Source organism: Camponotus vicinus, unplaced genomic scaffold, assembly GCF_025532165.1.
Source record: "Camponotus vicinus isolate PSW18456_S1 unplaced genomic scaffold, iyCamVici1.0 SCAF_10, whole genome shotgun sequence".
Classification (NCBI taxonomy): domain Eukaryota; kingdom Metazoa; phylum Arthropoda; class Insecta; order Hymenoptera; family Formicidae; genus Camponotus; species Camponotus vicinus.
The window spans coordinates 13,767,075-13,789,796 of NW_028141946.1; the positions used below are offsets into that span (position 1 = coordinate 13,767,075).

At 26.3% G+C, this 22,722-nt stretch overlaps 1 protein-coding gene, 1 long non-coding RNA gene and 2 pseudogenes across 3 annotated transcripts; 2 read left to right on the top strand and 2 right to left on the bottom strand.

Annotated features, from left to right (window-relative positions):
- Nucleotides 1–438: 438 nt before the first annotated feature.
- LOC145960907 (aminopeptidase N-like) lies at nucleotides 439–21,234 on the top strand (annotated as a pseudogene). The gene is made up of 12 exons (XR_014435490.1): nucleotides 439–952; nucleotides 1,065–1,569; nucleotides 1,703–1,889; nucleotides 2,499–2,649; nucleotides 3,983–4,076; nucleotides 4,949–5,325; nucleotides 8,809–9,086; nucleotides 10,286–10,467; nucleotides 10,640–10,975; nucleotides 11,063–11,128; nucleotides 13,683–13,686; nucleotides 21,109–21,234. The product of XR_014435490.1 is annotated as an aminopeptidase N-like (transcript).
- On the bottom strand, nucleotides 12,852–13,671 carry LOC145960807 (uncharacterized; annotated as a pseudogene).
- Nucleotides 14,633–15,667, bottom strand: LOC145960915 (uncharacterized). Its single transcript, XR_014435495.1, has 3 exons — nucleotides 15,614–15,667; nucleotides 15,330–15,523; nucleotides 14,633–14,761 (listed from the first exon to the last, which is right to left on the bottom strand). It is a non-coding gene; the product is annotated as an uncharacterized LOC145960915 (long non-coding RNA).
- LOC145960808 (uncharacterized) lies at nucleotides 18,298–19,121 on the top strand. Its single transcript, XM_083080513.1, has 3 exons — nucleotides 18,298–18,304; nucleotides 18,399–18,544; nucleotides 18,750–19,121. Exons 1-3 carry the CDS (start codon nucleotides 18,298–18,300, stop codon nucleotides 19,083–19,085), a joined length of 489 nt encoding a protein of 162 aa, XP_082936639.1. The 3' UTR covers nucleotides 19,086–19,121.
- Nucleotides 21,235–22,722: the final 1,488 nt, after the last annotated feature.

A 22,722-nucleotide genomic window follows, 5' to 3' on the forward strand; every position in this document is an offset into this window, starting at 1 on the left:
GCTTAAATATAACATATATATGTATAAGAAAAAGATTAATATTTTCAAAATTTGTTATGTATGTCACAATATGCAAGATACCGAAATATGTAATTGCACTAGAAGAAATCTTAAAGATAACTAAATTTGAGATAAATAAGAGTTATGTTTATTGTGCTTGTCCTTTTGGAATTATCTAAATACATCCATCATGTCTCCTAATATTCAAATCCAAGAAAAATATTTCATATGTCGTTTCAGTAAATTTTATTTTTATCTTTTCTAATCATTCCCTTATTTATTAAACTATATTATTTTAATCTTTCTTTATATTTATCGTATTTTCTTGTCAAAAGTTAGTAAATTCTCTTGAACGTTTTTTCACACAAAAGTCGATTTTATTGCATACTCCTTGTAAATACTTTCGTTTTTAATGAAGAAATATTTTTTATAGATATCCGAGTGAAATTTAACATGACATTCTTAAAACTATTATTATGTAGTAGTATAATATACATTACCAAAATGGCAATAGCGAGTCCTATGCATGATGAAGAATCAAAAATCAAAGGAATAAAAATCGATGAAGAATCGAAAATCGTGCGCAGTGTATTAAACGACAAATCAAGCAATATATCAGATTATATACTTCCGATACATTATAACATGAAGTTAATGTTATTCAATAATCATCTCGATAGCGAATGCATAATTACTTTAAATATTTCTTATGCAAAACATAAAAACTTATGTATCGAATTCAACGAAAATAATAGCATCGAAATTAATATTAATTCAAAATAAGAGTATGATTTATGAAGCAAAACCAACAAATCATGATAAAAGCAATATTGTCGTGCTCGATTTCGGTGATATCTTGCTGCATGGAATGTACGATTTGTATATAGAGTTTAAAATTAATATCATAGGAGAATCTTTCGGAACTCCGTACATAAATAGATGGAGAAAAAGAGTAAGTAGAAGAATATATTGAAATATCAAATTAAATTTTATATTTGTGCATTCTACGCTTACAAATATCTAAAACTAGTCATTATCTAAAGCATGTCATTAAAATACGGTAGGTGGTTAATCGCAACAGGTATCCAGCGAAGAAACAAATATCAAGCAAAAATAGAGCATAAAATAGAGAATATTTCCATATTGGAACAAGCCTAAATTAGGAATTATTTTTGTTATTTCTATAATGCATCATCCAAAATACAAAGCTTTGTCAAATATGCCGATACGAGAAACTAAATTGGATGATATACATATGATGTGGACATATTTTCACGAGACTGCTTTGATCTCCATAGATAGTGTAGCGTTTCTGGTATCCGATTTTCATCAAATCAACATCTCGCGTGGTTATTTTAGTCAAGACATATGGTTCAGACCAGAATCGGAACCGCATCTAGAATTTGCGAAAACTGTTATTTCTTCCGCTAATGTATACATGCGTAAATGGATCATTTTGAGGAAAGCCCTTGAGCAGAATTCTGTTTCATTTGAGAGCAAAGTGGATTATGTCGTAATCCCGGATTTACAAGATGAAATCAAACAGACTTTCGGTTTCATTTTTTATCGGTAATATATGTAATTAAAAATAGCGCGCTATATTAAAAATTATTTTAATTACCTATCATGTTATAATCTATTTACATACGAAATTGTGTTAATATTCAAAATTTTTCATACATATTAGTATAATTATTTTTAGAGAAGCAGATATCACTTATAATGTAGAATTAGATTCTGTCGCATACAAAACGATAATTGCGCGCTTAATTGCACGTGGGATGGTACAAAAATATATTAGAAATCTGTTCAAACCAACTCACTTATGGTCTCATACATGGTTAAACGAAGGATTTAATATGTATTATCAAGCATACATTATCGACAAGGTTATTTTATTACGCTTTTTGAATACGCAGTCAAATGATTAACCGTTTAGCAATGTAGATAATTATTAAATATTTGTGCAAATATTCTGTTTTATTTCTTAATTATAAGAAATAATAAGAATCCAAGTCGTTTAAATTTCTAGAAATTCCAGTAAATGAAATTTTATAAGAACTAAATATATATTTATATATTAAAATTATCGTAGAAAAATATATTTATACACTCAAACACACATAAAATCTTTATTCTTAACAAATTAAATCAAAATTGACACATCAGAGCCGCAGCGCGATAGTTGGAGCGCAGGGAAGAAATAACATTTCCTTCTTTTTTATTATTTGTTTACTTAAAACTTAAAATTAAATTAAAAATAACGGGCAAATGTTTCGGATCTTCTTTTGATCCATCCTCAAAAAGAAAGAAGTGTTATTTCTTCCCTGCGCTCCAACTACCGCGCTGTAGCTCTGATGTGCCAATTTTGAATTTATTTTTTATTTTTCATTTTTCAGCCTAATTCCAAAACTATTAATTTTACTTTAGATATGTACCGAAAACTTTTTCTTTTTGATTATTTATGATTAGTTATGATTATATCGAATTGATTTTAGGCTCTGCCAAATTCTCGAATGATGGATTTGTTTGTAGTTCAAGTTCAACATGAATTACTCTATCTAAATACTTACGTTGTTATAAATTCTACTATAGTATATAAAAGCTATTATGAAAATTATTTACACTCTTCTCTTACTCATATCAAAGGTATGCGTATAACACTGCATAAATAAAGAATTAAATAATTGTTAATTTTTGAATGTTTATTTTATAAAATATGAGAAAACTCATTTTTAAACAAAAGACACTGTACGATTCATATGGAAATTGAATTTGAAGCTTTGTGAAATATGCAACTTTGGAAATAAATAGTTTATGTGGCAAATCAAAGGTCACAATAAGCGTGATATCGTTTGATGGAACCGTTTCGTCACTACAAGCGTTCAAATGTCGAAATAAAGCGTTATTTCAATAGTACTGAGGAAAATAAATAATATATTATTGAGTAGAATCACGCACAGTTTATCACTTTTATTAATATATAGGTATTATGTGGAAAAAATATACATGCATGTATATATAGAGTGTCCATAAAGTTCCCATCCATTATATTTCATAAACGGTTCAAAAATTACTAAAAATCATGAAACAGGTGTTCAATTATTTTGAAGGGCTAGTCTTTTGAAAGAATTAGGGAAGTTGTACCTTTCCTTCATCCGAAGGAGGAGACTTAGGAAAAATCCATATTACTATACTTTTTTAAATTAATTATATTTTATCAAATATCAAAGCATGGCGACAACAGCGGCGATGCAGCGACACACATTTTTTCCATGTAAATATATAAGTAAAATGTATTAATAAAAATGAACTGTGTTATTCTAATATATTATTTACTTTTCCTTAATATCGCCTTATTTCGATATTTGAATAAATTGACTTGTAGCGACGAAACGACTTTATCAACCAATATCGCATTTATATTTTGACATTTGTTTAACTTTTATCGCGTTTTCACATAAACTATTTATTTCCAAAGTTTCAGCAAATTTCATCGAAATTCAATTTCCACAAGAACCGTACGAGGCCCTTTATTTGTAAAATTTAATTTAATTATTATTATTTTTAATAGATTTTATTATAATATTAGCAAAAACAATAATATGAAAAATATCTAACTAAAATTTAACTTTATATAACTTTTATATAATTTTATAATGTATAGTTTTGTAAATTACAACATGTTTATCTAAGACTTCGAAAAATCATAATAAAATATAAAATGATTTCTTATAATTGTTTAAGAAAAAATTTATTTTTAACAAATATTACATCATTCAGTATTTATCTATTATTATAAATTATTTCGTTGAAATGTATTTAACAATTTTTTATAGCTGTTTACTTTGATTTAATTACACAAATTTTGTGTGTGATATATTTAGCTTTATTAGTTACAAATATATTCACAAACCTCTATTGCGCATTTCAGTAAAGGGATTTTAAATATATTAAATTTTTTTTCTTTTAAACATTATAGGATCCATTATATGGCGCATGTTAGAACAAACATTGCCACCTGATATATTTTTAAAAGAATTTAACAAATATTGGAATAATATTTATACACAACAGTACAACAGTACTGCAGCACCACAGTAAGTATAATGTATTGTAATGTAATAATATACATCATAGAGGAAAAGGAAATCGAAATATATAATAAATTTAATAAGATATTTATCCCATTGTAACGTTTACAAGACAGATATTTGAAATCTCAAATTTATACTGTTATTTCATATTTATGAGTTTTTGTCGAGTTTGTAAATTTCAACTTGAATATTTCTTAATAAATATATGTATAATAGAGATTTATATTTTCTAAATAACAAACAATTCAAATTAAATAATTTCGAGAATCTAGTTTTACAAACATACAATATAAACATTTTAAAATCTTTGTAATATAAAAATTAAATTATTATTTATTCAGTCACGACAAATGCTAACATAATTATTAGTAAATATATATTAATATATATTAAATAAAAATATATACATAAAATATAAATAAAATATTTTTATTAAAAATATATACTAAAAGTATATATTACATATATGTATATATATTTTTATTATTTTTTTATGTTATAAAAATGAAAAAAAAATATATATATATATAATAATATAAAATATATATAAAAATATATATATATTATTTTTAAAATAAAAATTATATATATATATATATATATATATATATATACATATATATACGTATATAGAAGTTTTATATTATTCTATATATATATATATATATATATATATAGAATAATATATACTATATAGAATTATATTAATGTTCATGAATTTCTATCTCTGCAGGAGTTACATTATAGATTAAAATACGATAATAAATTTTGTAAATTTTGATTTTCTTTTTTATTATTTATTTATTAATTTTAATATAGTGTTAAAATTATCATAATGTTAAATCTTATAGATTCCATGAGCCTGAAGCAACAACTTCCGATCATTTATGGAACGTTTTGAGATCTAAGATGATTAAATTGGATCCCAAGTATGATTTTAATATAAAAGACACGATAGATTCGTGGATTATGCAGAGGTATCCTTCTGTATTGGAGGTGACACGAAATTATTCTGCTAATGATTCTTCTTCTTCTGTTGTAACCGTATCGGTAGAATTACACATATTACATCAGAAACAATATTATATACCTGTTACTTATACTACGGAGTCGAAACTCGATTTTTCTAATACAACTTTTACAAATATTTGGTTAACACCATTGCATTCAAAGCTGCAACTCTTTATTGAGAAAAATGAATGGATTATTTTCAACTTACAACAAGCTGGTAAATAGTGAATAATAAATTTATATCTTTATTGTCTATTTATATTGTATATAATTTCAAGTATACAGGGAGTCATGGAAATTTTAGCCCATACGAAGTAAGGAGGTAGATTGGCTCAAATTAAGAAGGAAGGACTTGTACTGTTTTGTGATATTCGCAATAATTAACGAAAAATTAAATAAAGAATATCGGCCAATCTGCGTGAGTAGAAGCGCGCGGCGACGAAAGTCGTCCCACTGTAATCCTATACTAAGCGCGCGGCGAAGCGATGGATGGATCGCTCTCCGAGACATGATGGTGACGTGCGATATATCGCAATACCGCGCCGAAAAATGACCCGTCCTTTTAGTGGCGAGAAAATGATGCGCTATCATTTCCACACCACCTTGCGGTAGATAGCATGGTGCGCTTTTTTTATAGTGGTTTCCCCTATAGGCCTATTCCACTCTCAATTTAAATATTTGTGAAAATTGTTCAAAATTTTACTGTACGCTGAATGTATCGTAAATGTAAAAAATTGATGATGACAGTACCTTCACAAAAATTGATCCGTGGTTGAAAATCTCTCGATAAAATGTGTTGCACACGTTGGTAATGATACAGATATAATCCATTACACGTAAAGCGTGATGTACTGTGTATCGCGAAAAACCAAATTCGTGTGCCACATGACGCACGCTAGTTCCAGGATTTTCATAAAATGCTTCCAGAATCCTTTCTTCATCTCGTACACGAAGACGTACTGCTGGACCGGTTATCCCGATATTATGCACGACACCCAGTTTCACATAATTATTGCACAACACGTAATATTGTACGTCCACTTGGTTTTCGTGCACGCCCGGGAAATCATTCCACGTAAATTGCGGCCGCGCGATAAGTATTTTCTCCGGCTAGCCTGTATATTCCTGCAGAATACACTTCTTTTTCACTATTAATTTACTACGCGAACACAAAATTTTTACTAAAACCGTCTGAGCTCTCGCAGGCTGTTGCCAGAGTGCATATGCCAGCAGCACGCAACTACAGCTGAGCGGACATGCGAGTTTAAGCGTACGTGTGAGCTCCGCGCCTGCGCATTATGATTACACTCACATGTCCGCTCAGCTGTAGTTGCATGCTGCTGGCGTATGCACTCTGGCAACAGCCTGCGAGAGCTGAGACGGTTTTAGTAAAAATCATGTGTTCGCGTAGTAAATTAACAGTGAAAATGAAGTATACTCTGCAGGAATATACGGATATGATGGTGGCATACGGGCTAGCCGGAGAAAATACTTATCGCGCGGCCGCAATTTACGTGGAATGATTTCCCGGGCGTGTACGAAAACCAAGTGGACGTACAATATTACGTGTTGTGCAATAATTATGTGAAACTGGATGTCGTGCATAATATCGGGATAACCGGTCCAGCAGTACGTCTTCGTGTACGAGATGAAGAAAGGATTCTGGAAGCATTTTATGAAAATCCTGGAACTAGCGTGCGTCATGTGGCACACGAATTTGGTTTTTCGCGATACGCAGTACATCACGCTTTACGTGTAATGGATTACGGTCCGTATCATTACCAACGTGTGTAACACATTTTATCGAGGGATTTTCAACCACGGATCAATTTTTGTGAAGGTACTGTCATCATCAATTTTTTACATTTACGATACATTCAGCGTACAGTAAAATTTTGAACAATTTTCACAAATATTTAAATTGAGAGTGGAATAGGCCTATGGGGGAAACCACTATAAAAAAAGCGCACCATGCTATTTACCGCAAGGTGGTGTGGAAATGATAGCGCATCATTTTCTCGCCACTAAAAGGACGGGTCATTTTTCGGCGCGGTATTGCGATATATCGCACGCCACCATCATGTCTCGGAGAGCGATCCGCCCATCGCTTCGCCGCGCGCCTAGTATAGGATTACAGTGGGACGACTCTCGTCGCCGCGCGCTTCTACTCACGCAGATTGGCCGATATTCTTTATTTAATTTTTCGTTAATTATTGCGAATATCACAAAACGGTACAAGTCCTTCCTTCTTAATTTGAGCCAATCTACCTCCTTACTTCGTATGGGCTAAAATTTCCATGACTCCCTGTATATATTTCAGTACATATATATCATGTTTGTAGTTTAAATCACTTTATATTAGTACAAAATTCCTTGTATATCCAAATTCTCAGAATTATCCAATTATATATATATATATATATATATATATATATATATATATATATATATACAGGGTGGACCATTTTAACATTTAATGGAGAATAACTCGAAAACCAAGCCCGGGAGAGAAAAATGTTTCAGACAAAAGTTGTTTGGTTTCGAGGGGGCCATAAGAAGGTATCATTGGTTTGACCTTGAAGAGTTATTTGAAGGTCACATGAAGGTCACCTTCAATTTCTTAAATGGAACCTACTATTTGTCATTGCATATTCTTATAGCTTATCTCGAGAGCTTTCCAAAACACTATAATTAAGTACCTTTTCGTTAAGTACTTTTTGAGTTATGAGGCTTGAAATAATTTCTTAATTTTACATAAACCGTAAAATATCTTGTAAAATATTCATTTTTCGATTATCTTACCTTAATACTTTTATGTACAAAATAATGAGAGGAATCAATTGGTGTAAAGAAAACACATAGTTGTTTTTAAGAAAAAATATGGAATTGTTAATTGCAAATTACATATTTTTTCTTCAAAACAACTATGTGTTTTCTTTACACCAGTTGATTCCTCTCATTATTTTGTACGTAAAAGTATTAAGGTAAGATAATCGAAAAATGAATATTTTACAAGATATTTTACGGTTTATGTAAAATTAAGAAATTATTTCAAGCCTCATAACTCAAAAAGTACTTAACGAAAAGGTACTTAATTATAGTGTTTTGGAAAGCTCTGGAGATAAGCTACAAGAATATGCAATGACAAATAGTAGGTTCCATTTAAGAAATTGAAGGTGACCTTCATGTGACCTTCAAATAACTCTTCAAGGTCAAACCAATGATACCATCTTATGGCCCCCTCGAAACCAAACAACTTTTGTCTGAAACATTTTTCTCTCCCGGGCTTGGTTTTCGAGTTATTCTCCATTAAAGGTTAAAATGGTCCACCCTGTATATATATATATATATATATATATATATATATATATCATATATATCAGACTAGGTATCATATATGACATAAGTTTTAATTAAAAATAATCATGAAATATATATAATATAAGAAAAGATATAACAAAAGATATTACAAGAATATTGAAATTTTATCAATATATTTGAAATTTTTAATTCTTGCTGTAATATATAGAATTGCTGATACAGCCTTTATGTTAAATAATAAAAACGGAAGATGCAGATATCTCTAATTATAATAATATATTTAATATCGAATTATCTTTAACATCTCGAAATATATTTAATTAATATATATTATTTCAAAGTATTTAATAATCGACAAAAGTAATTTATTTTATAACAGGATATTATCGCGTCAATTATGATACTGCGAATTGGCGAAAAATTGCACAATACTTACATTCTGAAAATTATAGTAATATACATGTTCTCAATCGGGCGCAAATCATCAATGATGCGTTTCATTTTGCGATAGAGAAGAAACTTGAATTCTCCATATTTTGGGAACTCGCTTCTTATTTGGCACAGGAAAAAGATTATATAGCATGGTATCCTATGTTCAAAGCTTTTGAATTTTTGTCGAATATCTTTCCATTCTTGGATTTTTATCCTGAATTTAAGGTATATATATAGATATAATAACAGTTCTTTTATAAAATATCATCCATTATTTCACCAATTATTTCTACATAATATAATGATTTCGTATTATAATAATGAATTTTTTTAAAATAGATATATGTAGTAAGCTGAACAAAAAAATTAATTATACATTATTATTTATTTTTTTTGTTTCAAAAGTCAGAAATTTAAATTCAAAAGGCCCTTATATATGTTTTTTTCTTTAAATTTAATATAATCACATTTTAAATTTTGAATTTTTCATAAAGTCGTTTTCCTATAAAAATAATATTTTAGGATTTATATGCTAATTGATGATCAATTATGTAATTAATAATGAGTGTTTTAGGAATTTATAGAACACAGTATAACAATTATCTTTTTTACATTAATTTTCTTCCGTAGTATTAGAATGCTTATTGTGTTAAAAATATACAAACATTTTGCAGAGAAATTGATTTATAATTTTAAGATAATTTTGTTACATTATATAACACTTAATAATTTAATACATAATAATCCACTTGTAAATGCTTGTTTGATAAAAAAATTAATTGATTTAAAGTTTGAAACACTTAAAATCTATATTGATATGCCACAGATTTAAATTAAAAAAATAATTAATTATATATCAAAATCATCGATACATCAATATGCATAGACTAAAATATATATACAGAGCGTCTCGTAAAGCTTGATCGCGCGTGCTTCGACTCTTGTTTTTTCATTGTTATGCGACACTAGCCGCTGACACTCCTACTGCGCATATCCTACGATTTAGCCTCGCGAAATGCGCGCTTATTTACCTTTTTAATTAATTTTAATTAATTATTTCAATAATTATTAAGAAAATTGCAAAATGATAAAGGACCTTTCTATTCAGTTTGTTACATTCTACCCATTTACAAGCGTTAACACATTCTTATTAAACACTTTGTATATTAATATATATGTGTTAAGAATTCATTAGATGATATAAAATCCATACCTATTTAGATGATAAAATATATACACAATTATTCACACCCAAATAAGAAATTGGTAAATTTGGTTATTATGGTATTGATGCTACGAAGTCACATAAATATTAAAGAAATATAAAGAAAATTATTTAGTAAAAATGTTTATTTGCGCGTAGATTTTATTTGTTCTTGTAAATAATGAATAAACTAAATATAATGATACTTATTAAATTTTAGGGCGTGCTAAAGTTTGATTTTGTGCGTAACTGGAATCTGTATGACGAAAATAACACTAACGATCATACTAAATGTTTAGAACAAGAACTCGCAAAGTGGGAATGTATTATAAGTGATTATCCTTGCAAAAAAGAATCTACACATTATTTGAAATGGCATCTAGCAAATCCTTAAGAAAACAAGTAATTCTTTTCATAATATTTAATTCTTTTTATAGGAATATTTTTTATATTTTGCATATGTTTGAGAAATTAGTTATCACTTATGTCAATAATTATTTATAAGATATTAAAAAAACTATTAACACAATTTCGTTAGAAGTTTTTTACTTCTTTTCTGGACTGTCTTCTGTAGACTTTTGCCTGGATGGAAGAGATGGACATATTGTAATGGTTTGAAAACGGCAGATCGTGATACATGGAATAAAGTTTTTAATGATTATATCAATGGAAATGATACAATTTTAGAATGTCTGGCTTACAGTAAAAATTCTGAAATTATAATCAATTATTTAGAAAAAAAATTATCACAAATTTTATTTAAACCTTGGTATAATATATCTCATCTTCTATTTGAATCGATAGAGCGAGCTTATGTCTTAACTGCTAATATATTTCTTTCTGTCATTGAGAGGCATACTAAATATATGCTTACAAGTTTATTAAATAATTACAAAATAATAAGACACAGGTAACGATTTATTTAATAAAGATACATTACACATAGACATGAAGATTTATTGAATGAATTATAAATGTATTGTTTTATTCTTCATAGGAAAGTCAATGATATTGTGACATTAACTGTTGTAATTAACAATGCGTACACTGAAAAAAGAATTTAGTAGTAAACACTAGAATTTAATAACAATTACTAAATGATTTGGGTAAATAGTGCTAATTAAAAGTGTGGTAACAATTACAAAAAGAATTAATTGAGTAAATAAAAAAATATTTAGTTTAGACTATTTAAAATTAATTCATTCAATTACAAATTTGATTCGTTTAACAAAACTTTAATAACTGTAATCAAATTTTGGTAGCAGAAAATAATATATTTAATAAGTATTATAAGATATTTGATAATTATAACCAAATCATGATAACTAGAAATTAAAAAACGTGGTAATTATAATTAAATGTTTGATAATAAAAAGTAATTTGACAAGTATTATTTGATAAGTATTATCAGATATTTGGTAATTATAACTAAATCAAGATAACGAGAAATTAAAAAATCTGGTAATTGTAATTAAATAGTAGTTTGATAGTAAAAAATAATATATTTGATAAGTATTATCAGATATTTGGTAATTATAACTAAATCATCTTAAGGGGAAATTAAAACTGTGATAACTATTACTAAATGTTTAATTTAAAAAAATAAGCAATTTTATAATAGTTAATAAATATTTAATTACTAGAGCTACATATTTAGTTAAAACAAATGAGCAATTTATTTACTATCACTAAACATTTAATTGAAATAAATAAATGATTTGGTAATTATTAATAAATATTTAAATAAATAATATTTTTAATATTATGATAAAAAGTGGTAAAATATGTGAAATAAATTTAAAGACAAGTCAATATTGAAATATTGAAAAAGATTTATTATAATATTTATATAAGAACCATTTTTTTAATATTAAAATACATATATAATATATTTATATATATATTTTTTATAATTTATATTTTAGAACAAGTGCGTGCGTGTTTTATCAGAACATTAATATTAACGCTAAGATATTATTTCTTAAACATCGAACATTGAAATAAAATATCGACCTTCGCCTGAAATATGAAAATTGCATGTCCTCACATTACATTCTTTCGAAACATCAACTGTGTAAATTTCATATGTACTATTCTCACGTGGCAATTCGATTTCATAAGCTTTAAAATGAGTATCTAAACCAAAAGTAATACACTTTTTATATACAACATAAAAAAATTCTCTGTTCTTTAAAATAATACATTGCATTATCCCGAATGACAAATTATTTTCATCAGCATTAGAAATGATCACATATTTAGGTCTAAAGACAACGCTGTTATATCGAATCCATGCAACTTCCATTAAAATGTTATCATCTACTTGAGATACATTCGTAAAAATTGAGTTGAAACAAGTTGCCAATGTCTTCCTACGAATGAGTGTTATTAAATGCGCATCTGAATCACTTGATACTAATCTTATTTCTGGACCTATTTCAATTATATCATTAAGCCCTCTTTTACAAAGAAATCTATAACAAGAATGTAATTGCAATTTGATCGCTAATGTTAATGTTATATTTTTCTCTGATGTTACGATAGACGCATAATTCTTCGAAATTTTATGAAATTCCTCATATAAAACCTAATATTAATGAGAAAAAAGTTCGGTGGCATATACTATATATATATGTATGTAAGTGTGTGTATGTGTGTACATATATATATATATATATATATATATATATATATATATATATATACATTACAATAATTAGCAATAAATCAATATTACTAAATAAAAAATAATAGATTTTCAAAAAAGCAAATGATACAAACAAGTTGTGAAAACAAGTTTTCAGATTTATACACAATGAAGACTAACCTCTTTTTATTTTATTTAATGCGGTGCATAGAAAGGGAATGTTTTCGTCCCAAATTGTACGGATCTCATAAATTCCCCACTGAATTAAATACCACATATTTTCACATTCTTTCGGATAACACGCATTAAATGTTACAAAAATCTTAAAAAGTACATCCAATGCTTTTAATACCGTCGGCATAGAATACAATGTTGTATCGAGCCGAATGTATACATTTTCGATTGCAGTTATTTCTGGTCCAACGATGATTATAAAAGGTTGCATCGTAAGGTTCATTTGACGCATTTTATTTTGTCTTGACATATTTTTTCAATATCGCCAGGTACCTAAAGTAAATTACAAATCGTAAGAAACCTCTAATTATAAATGTTAGTTTAACTTTAACAAATCTTTTCAAAAAATTGAAAAAGCGCCCAGTAAAAATGTCTGTTGTAAAAAGCTTTTATAGACACATCAGTGTCTCTTGATAAAATATCAATTTCGATTTTTCTTTTTATTTCGGATCTGGAACAAGAATGGAATTTAACTTACTTTACAGTGTATTAGAATTCCTTCCTGACTTTCCGAGATTGTAGGTTTCCACATTCTTTTCTTGTTCCCAATTTTAAAAGTAATTTTACTTGATTTAGGAGCTACAACACTTATTAAAAGCCATATTTGAAGGGCTGTTTTCGAATCTACGAGGAAATCAATAGATATGTATTAATAAAAAAAATATTCATATACAGAGTGTCTAATAATGATATACAGGATGTTTCAGACCACCCGTACCACTCATTTGGAAACTAGAGAAGTGGTTATTTCAAAAAAGTAAAAACATTTTCTTTATAAATCGGGTGCGCTCTATCGAATGGTGATATTTTCAACTTCTGGTTCCGGCCGGCAATAGGCGATTCAGACCGCAAGTGCATTTTTTAAATGGAACCCCCTATTTTTCATTACATATTCTTGTAGCTCATCTCGAGAGCTTTCCGAAACACTATAATTAAGTTAGTTTTCATTAAGTACTTTCCGAGTTATGAGGCTTGAAATCATTTCTTAATTTTACATAAACCATAAAATATCTTGTAAAATATTCATTTTTCGATTATCTTATCTTAATACTTTTACGTACAAAATAATGAGAGGAATCAATTGGTGTAAAGAAAACACAGAGTTATTTTTAAGAAAAAAATATGTAATTGTTAATTGTAAATTACATATTTCTTCTTCGAAACAACTATATGTTTTCTTTACACCAATTGATTCCTCTCATTATTTTGTACGTAAAAGTATTAGGTAAGATAATCGAAAAATTAATATTTTACAAGATATTTTACGGTTTATGTAAAATTAAGAAATGATTTCAAGCCTCATAACTCGGAAAGTACTTAATGAAAACTAACTTAATTATAGTGTTTTGGAAAGCTCTCGAGATGAGCTACAAGAATATGTAATAAAAAATAGGAGGTTCCATTTTAAAAAATGCACTTCCGGTCTGAATCGCCTATTTCCGGCCGGAACCAGAAGTTGAAAATATCACCATTCGATAGAGCGCATCCGATTTATAAAGAAAATGTTTTTACTTTTTCGAAATAACCACTTCTCTAGTTTCTAAATGGGTGGTACGGGTGGTCTGAAACACCCTGTATATGAAACATATGTATGTGAATGTGTGTATCGTTCTTATTACAAATCAAAATAAAACTTTTAATGTACAAATATTTACCTAAGTTTAAATGCTGTGCATTCATTAAACTTTCATAAATGTTCCCTCCTGCAGATAAATTTTTTTTTAAATAAGTGAAAAATTTTTCAAAATTTACGTTCCAAGATTTCAATAACTTTTCTTTATATTGAGGAAATTTTCGATCAAAATCCCTTTCAATCTATAAGAATAAATACAAATTATCATACCTAAAACTGGTGAATTTAGCACCTTAATAAATTATTAATAAAGATTTAATACTCAAATTTATAGTATTTTGTTTGTAGTTGTTAGTAGTAATAGTAAAATTTGCAGTTAAAAGTATTTTTAAAAGAGCATTTTTATTGTTATAACAGTTTTTAATTAATTTAATCACTGCCTCGGCACTGTTTCAATTATTTTAATATCATTGTATCACATTATATCATTCAATTATTTTAATATCATTGTATCACATTATATCATTTCAAATTTTAATTAAAAGAGTTAATAAATTAATAGAGAGCTCATGGAATATATTGAGACGATGATGCAGAATTGAAACAACTTTTTATCACAATTGTGCTGAGGCCCAAAGGAAGGACCAAAATGTTCACTTCCTTTAATAAAGATTTTAAACGAAAAAATCATACGCTTCATTTCCGTGCTTGAGTCTTATTAGCTCATCCTCTGTTATTTATATTTAAATATAGTCTTATTTTATTATAAAGCCTTATTTTATTATATTATTTCAAAATAAAGACATTTACCAATATATAAGAAGAATCCAATTTCAATATAGGCCACTTTATGAATATGTCATTAACATTCTTGTATGTTTTACTAGCGCAATCTTCAACGCGTAATATATATGACGCATCCCATTTTTCATCAACTTCATTCTGTGGTTTTTGGTTATGGATCAACCAAATTCTATGTTCTTCTGCGATTTGTTGATCATCAGCTGAGAAGCATTAAAAAAATTAATATTTATTGGACCAGTTATATATTTTTCAACAATTCCATGATAAATCTTAATACAAAATATTAATACCTTGGCTTACAATGACATTTTGTTCAATGTGGTTATTATTTTTCAACTTTTCAGCAGAACGGATAAATTTCAATGCGTTACGAAATTTATCGACTAATTTTCCTCTTGAGATACCAGCTTTATCAATTTTTGAATACTTTTTTCGTATAGGTGGCATATAGTAAGTTTCTTTACATTCTTTTGGAAATAACTCAATTATTTCTTCTGTAATTTTAGCAAAATCTTCGTTTTGAAGTGTTCTTTAAAAAAAGAAAATTTAACATGTAAATATCACGATATAGAGATATAGTAAATATAGATTATTGGATCTCAAATGAAAAAGATATTTTAGTAAATATTAAACAAGTTAAAATGATTTGTATTTATATTTGTATTAGTTAATCAATTTTATGAAAATTATTTGTTCATTTTAATATATTATTATATTATTATATATTACATATATATTTACATATATTACATACATAATACGTATATATATATATATATATATATATATATATATACACGTAATATGTATGTAATATATGTAAATATATATGTAATATATAATAATATATAATAATATATTAAAATGAAAAATAATTTTTATAAAATTTATATATATATATATATATATATATATATATACATATATATATATATATATTAACAAAGAATGTAAAAATTGTTATCAATCCAGATTTATTATATTTATTTACGTTTAAAATATATAAGATAAATATTTTAACTATGTATATGGATTGCACAAAAATGTATATAGTATATAATAGTTGGCGTCAATAAGTATTATGAAAATAATTATGTAATAAAAACATGTAAACAAATTTTTTGATAATATTATCAAAAGTATTAATAATTATTATAAAAATTACTTTGAAAATTATATAGATATGTAATTGAGTTATAAAGTAATAAAGAGCATAAAACATACATAAATAATACATAAAAGATAAAATATTGTAAAATGAATAACACAATAAAAAATTATAGACAAATTAACATATAAATATACTTGATATTTAAATTCAAAAATGATATAATTAATTATGATATGAATAAAAATGATATAATTAATTATGATATGAATAAATTAATTATGATATGATAAAAATGATATGATATAATTATATCACATAAAATGGATTGGCATTGAGACGTAATATTTCCTCCATGTTCATTTATTAGTATCAGAGAATTACCGAAAGCTGTTTTTGATAATATTTCCTTTAAATTAAATTCCACTGTTTTGATATTTAGTTTTGTTTTCTCTATAGGTGGTTCATATGGTAATATTTCTTTATTTTCGACTAAAGAATTATTCACATTTTGACAGTTATCGCTAATATCTTCTATGATAATAGCATTCTCAGGTTTTGTTGGAAGATTTATTAAATCAACAAGAATTGAATTATTTATATTATTATTCTCTGTACTAAAACTTGAACAATCAAAGTCGACTGTTTTATTGCGAATCTGTAAAAATAATTCAAATTTTTATTATTTTTTCATTTTATAATTACACTGATTAAAAATAGTAGCAAATAGAGTCAGTCTAATTACATAATAATTACTATAAAAAAATAGAGAAAAAATATTAGAAAACATACATTGTATTCATTGAAATGTCTGCGTAGTTTGAATCGATTTAAAACGTTGGGAATCAATTTATTGAAATCAGACGAATTACATTCGTTTAAAAGATCGCCCAAATCATCTACACTTTTAATATCATTCGCTACATAAAGAAAATATAAAATGTAAAATATAAGAAAGAAAATATAAAGAAAATATAAAATGTTAAATATAAGAAGATGCCAAATGTAAATATAAATATATATCAAACTTCAGTGTAAATAAAATAAAAGAAAAAACGAATTATATATTTATATAATTATATTATAAAATATATTATATATTTTTATATATTCTTTACATAAATTATAATTTATAAAAATGTATTAATTTATTGTGCACAACAAATAAGATTCAAAAGATCGTAATAAAAAATAACCGTAAATCAAAAATATCCAAGGTTGGTTAAATAATAAATAAGATAATATTATAGTTACAAAGAAATTTTTATTTGAAAAGAAATAATAAATTAGAATTACCTTGAAAAATATCATAGAGATGAGGCAATCCCCAACTCTTTAAAAGAAAATCCATTTCCTCGAAATGTTTCGAAATATCCGATTTTGAACAGAATTAGTCTTCACATATAAATGCGTATAATAATCGATGCGATTACTTCGACAATGAGGAAAATGCTAGAATGTTACGGATGAGATCCAGTGATGCCAGAATGGATACGCAGAATTACACCAATTGATTCCTCTCATTATTTTGTACGTAAAAGTATTAAGATAAGATAATCGAAAAATGAATATTTTACAAGATATTTTATGGTTTATGTAAAATTAAGAAATGATTTCAAGCCTCATAACTCGGAAAGTACTTAATGAAAACTAACTTAATTATAGTGTTTCGGAAAGCTCTCGAGATGAGCTACAAGAATATGTAATGAAAAATAGGGGGTTCCATTTAAAAAATGCACTTCCGGTCTGAATCGCCTATTGCCGGCCGGAACCAGAAGTTGAAAATATCACCATTCGATAGAGCGCACCCGATTTATAAAGAAAATGTTTTTACTTTTTTGAAATAACCACTTCTCTAGTTTCCAAATGGGTGGTACGGGTGGTCTGAAACATCCTGTATATCATTATTAGACACTCTGTATATGAATATTTTTTTTATTAATACATATCTATTGATTTCCTCGTAGATTCGAAAACAGCCCTTCAAATATGGCTTTTAATAAGTGTTGTAGCTCCTAAATCAAGTAAAATTACTTTTAAAATTGGGAACAAGAAAAGAATGTGGAAACCTACAATCTCGGAAAGTCAGGAAGGAATTCTAATACACTGTAAAGTAAGTTAAATTCCATTCTTGTTCCAGATCCGAAATAAAAAGAAAAATCGAAATTGATATTTTATCAAGAGACACTGATGTGTCTATAAAAGCTTTTTACAACAGACATTTTTACTGGGCGCTTTTTCAATTTTTTGAAAAGATTTGTTAAAGTTAAACTAACATTTATAATTAGAGGTTTCTTACGATTTGTAATTTACTTTAGGTACCTGGCGATATTGAAAAAATATGTCAAGACAAACAAAATAAAATGCGTCAAATGAACCTTACGATGCAACCTTTTATAATCATCGTTGGACCAGAAATAACTGCAATCGAAAATGTATACATTCGGCTCGATACAACATTGTATTCTATGCCGACGGTATTAAAAGCATTGGATGTACTTTTTAAGATTTTTGTAACATTTAATGCGTGTTATCCGAAAGAATGTGAAAATATGTGGTATTTAATTCAGTGGGGAATTTATGAGATCCGTACAATTTGGGACGAAAACATTCCCTTTCTATGCACCGCATTAAATAAAATAAAAAGAGGTTAGTCTTCATTGTGTATAAATCTGAAAACTTGTTTTCACAACTTGTTTGTATCATTTGCTTTTTTGAAAATCTATTATTTTTTATTTAGTAATATTGATTTATTGCTAATTATTGTAATGTATATATATATATATATATATATATATATATATATATGTACACACATACACACACTTACATACATATATATATAGTATATGCCACCGAACTTTTTTCTCATTAATATTAGGTTTTATATGAGGAATTTCATAAAATTTCGAAGAATTATGCGTCTATCGTAACATCAGAGAAAAATATAACATTAACATTAGCGATCAAATTGCAATTACATTCTTGTTATAGATTTCTTTGTAAAAGAGGGCTTAATGATATAATTGAAATAGGTCCAGAAATAAGATTAGTATCAAGTGATTCAGATGCGCATTTAATAACACTCATTCGTAGGAAGACATTGGCAACTTGTTTCAACTCAATTTTTACGAATGTATCTCAAGTAGATGATAACATTTTAATGGAAGTTGCATGGATTCGATATAACAGCGTTGTCTTTAGACCTAAATATGTGATCATTTCTAATGCTGATGAAAATAATTTGTCATTCGGGATAATGCAATGTATTATTTTAAAGAACAGAGAATTTTTTTATGTTGTATATAAAAAGTGTATTACTTTTGGTTTAGATACTCATTTTAAAGCTTATGAAATCGAATTGCCACGTGAGAATAGTACATATGAAATTTACACAGTTGATGTTTCGAAAGAATGTAATGTGAGGACATGCAATTTTCATATTTCAGGCGAAGGTCGATATTTTATTTCAATGTTCGATGTTTAAGAAATAATATCTTAGCGTTAATATTAATGTTCTGATAAAACACGCACGCACTTGTTCTAAAATATAAATTATAAAAAATATATATATAAATATATTATATATGTATTTTAATATTAAAAAAATGGTTCTTATATAAATATTATAATAAATCTTTTTCAATATTTCAATATTGACTTGTCTTTAAATTTATTTCACATATTTTACCACTTTTTATCATAATATTAAAAATATTATTTATTTAAATATTTATTAATAATTACCAAATCATTTATTTATTTCAATTAAATATTTAGTGATAGTAAATAAATTGCTCATTTGTTTTAACTAAATATGTAGCTCTAGTAATTAAATATTTATTAACTATTATAAAATTGCTTATTTTTTTAAATTAAACATTTAGTAATAGTTATCACAGTTTTAATTTCCCCTTAAGATGATTTAGTTATAATTACCAAATATCTGATAATACTTATCAAATATATTATTTTTTACTATCAAACATTTAATTACAATTACCAGATTTTTTAATTTCTCGTTATCATGATTTAGTTATAATTACTGCTAATTTTGGCAATAATTGCCAACTCTTTTACACGACTATCTTACCAAAATTTGTTAATAATTACCAATTACTTTATCAAACATGTTGGCTAAACTAAATCATTTAATGATAGTTATCAAATATCTAATAATCTTAAATTGAATAATTTAGTAATATTTACAACAGTTTAATACATATAATATTTAATAACAATCATCAAAGATTTTATGATAAATATTAAATATTTAATAATTGTTACTAAATTGTTTAATTGATTCAATTGCAAACAAAATTTGTTTGCAACTAGATCAATTGAAGATTTAGTAATTATTATCAAATATGGTAATATTTATCAAATATTCAATTAAAATTCACAACTAAATATATTTGATAATTATTACCAATCAGTTTTTTCAGTGTATTCTAAGGGACAGTTGGGCGAGGTAAATTTTAAATAAATTAAATTCTATATTTCTATATTTATTGAGTGTTAATTTTAAAATTTACTTTTCACTATAAGTGTTATATATTTTATATAATATTTTTCTATAGTTCTGTTCACATAATAATACTTCGCATGTGTGACAGTGCAATTATTAAAAATACGAAATCATTTTTTGATGATAATTATTAAAATAATCCATTTTAGATAAAGAAATTCGTAAAAAAGGAGCTAAATAATTCAATCATTTCCACTGTTGAATACAAGATAGAAACACGCTGGTCGGAAATCGAAAAAGATATAAAATATTTTCGGTCTTTATTCAACAATTGAATAACTAGATTTCTAAGACATTAACTGTTTAGAAATTAAAAATACAGCATAAATGATTGTGATAATTTTTATAATGTATATATTTAATTATTCACTAATGTTATATAAAAGTTAATAATTGTTTAATTGTATATATTTAATCAATATAATATTAAAAATATTGTATTATATAATATTGTATAAAAATATTATATTATATTACAATATAATTCATATTATAAATATTACAAATTTCTAATATTATATTATTAATTTCTAATATTATATTAATTTCTAATATTATATTATAATATTACATATTATATTGTATTATATTGTATTATATTTCTGTATTATATTATATTATATTATATTACATATTATATTTCTTATATTATTGTATTACTTTTACGTCCCACGAGATGTCATCCCCCCCGGCTTCACTGAGATCCCCTCTCGCACCTCACCTCCCCTGAGAGGATTAGAACCGGCTTTATACTCCTACTCAAAATTGTGTGGATTAACAGGTAACGCTTTTATTTTATAAAAGACACTTTCTTTAATTTTCAAATCGACTAACTTCTTTTATTGTAAATATTATTTTTATCTTTTGCATACATTACAGTTAATAGAAATAAAGACATTTACGTTTGTACTGTGATAGCATGTTTCGACCATTTTTGACATTTTTTGACATATAGAAAATTTATAAGCTAAATTTCTTTTTGGTATTATAAAGTTACTGTGTAATTAATTTTATATTATAGCTATAAAATTATAGTAAATCTGCATGTTAGCGACGATCTCACTAATTTCGATGACCTTGACATATGTTATCAAGGATGTTATCATGTCCCTTATTAACTTGCAAAAAGTTTTAGCTGTCACTGCTTTTAAGTTAATTATTTAGATCTACAATTCTATTGTTTTACTGTGCGTTCTCAATCCGAATTATATTTAAATGGTCGAAAAATAGAACGATAAAAAAATAATAACCATTATATCTATTTTAAAAATAGTATATATAAATAATAAATAATTTTTATAAATTACTCACCGCATATCTCTCTGGCTGCTTCAGGCTCTCTCACTGCTCTTTGGCTGTCCGATATTTTTCCAGATGTCTTTCTCCTTTCTTCTTCATCCTTTGCTGTTTCCTCGTAGCACTCACATTCACTCGCGAACAAACAATTAATTATATTTCAGTCGTATAAAAACGACCGCGAGACACTTTGCACGGCACTCCCGATCGCAAAATAATCATACGAGATACGTATTTTATTATATTGTAAGAAAGGAAAAATATTACAATTCGCTCGATATTTAAACGAAGCCAAAATCATGCACCACTCGATCTTTACATTAATTAATTATTTCTATTTGTTGATGTATAATATATGCACAATAACGCGAATCATAAGATTAAAACATTAAAGTAATGTAAAGTGATGATACAGCAATCGTTTAATTAATATAATATATATGCTTGCATTTTATGAAAGTTTAAAA

Bases quoted from the DNA above. Each gene is read 5' to 3' on its own strand.
- LOC145960808 (XM_083080513.1), top strand. The intron at 18,545-18,749 runs GTAAGTTAAATT...AATTTACTTTAG, and splicing joins GAATTCTAATACACTGTAAA to GTACCTGGCGATATTGAAAA.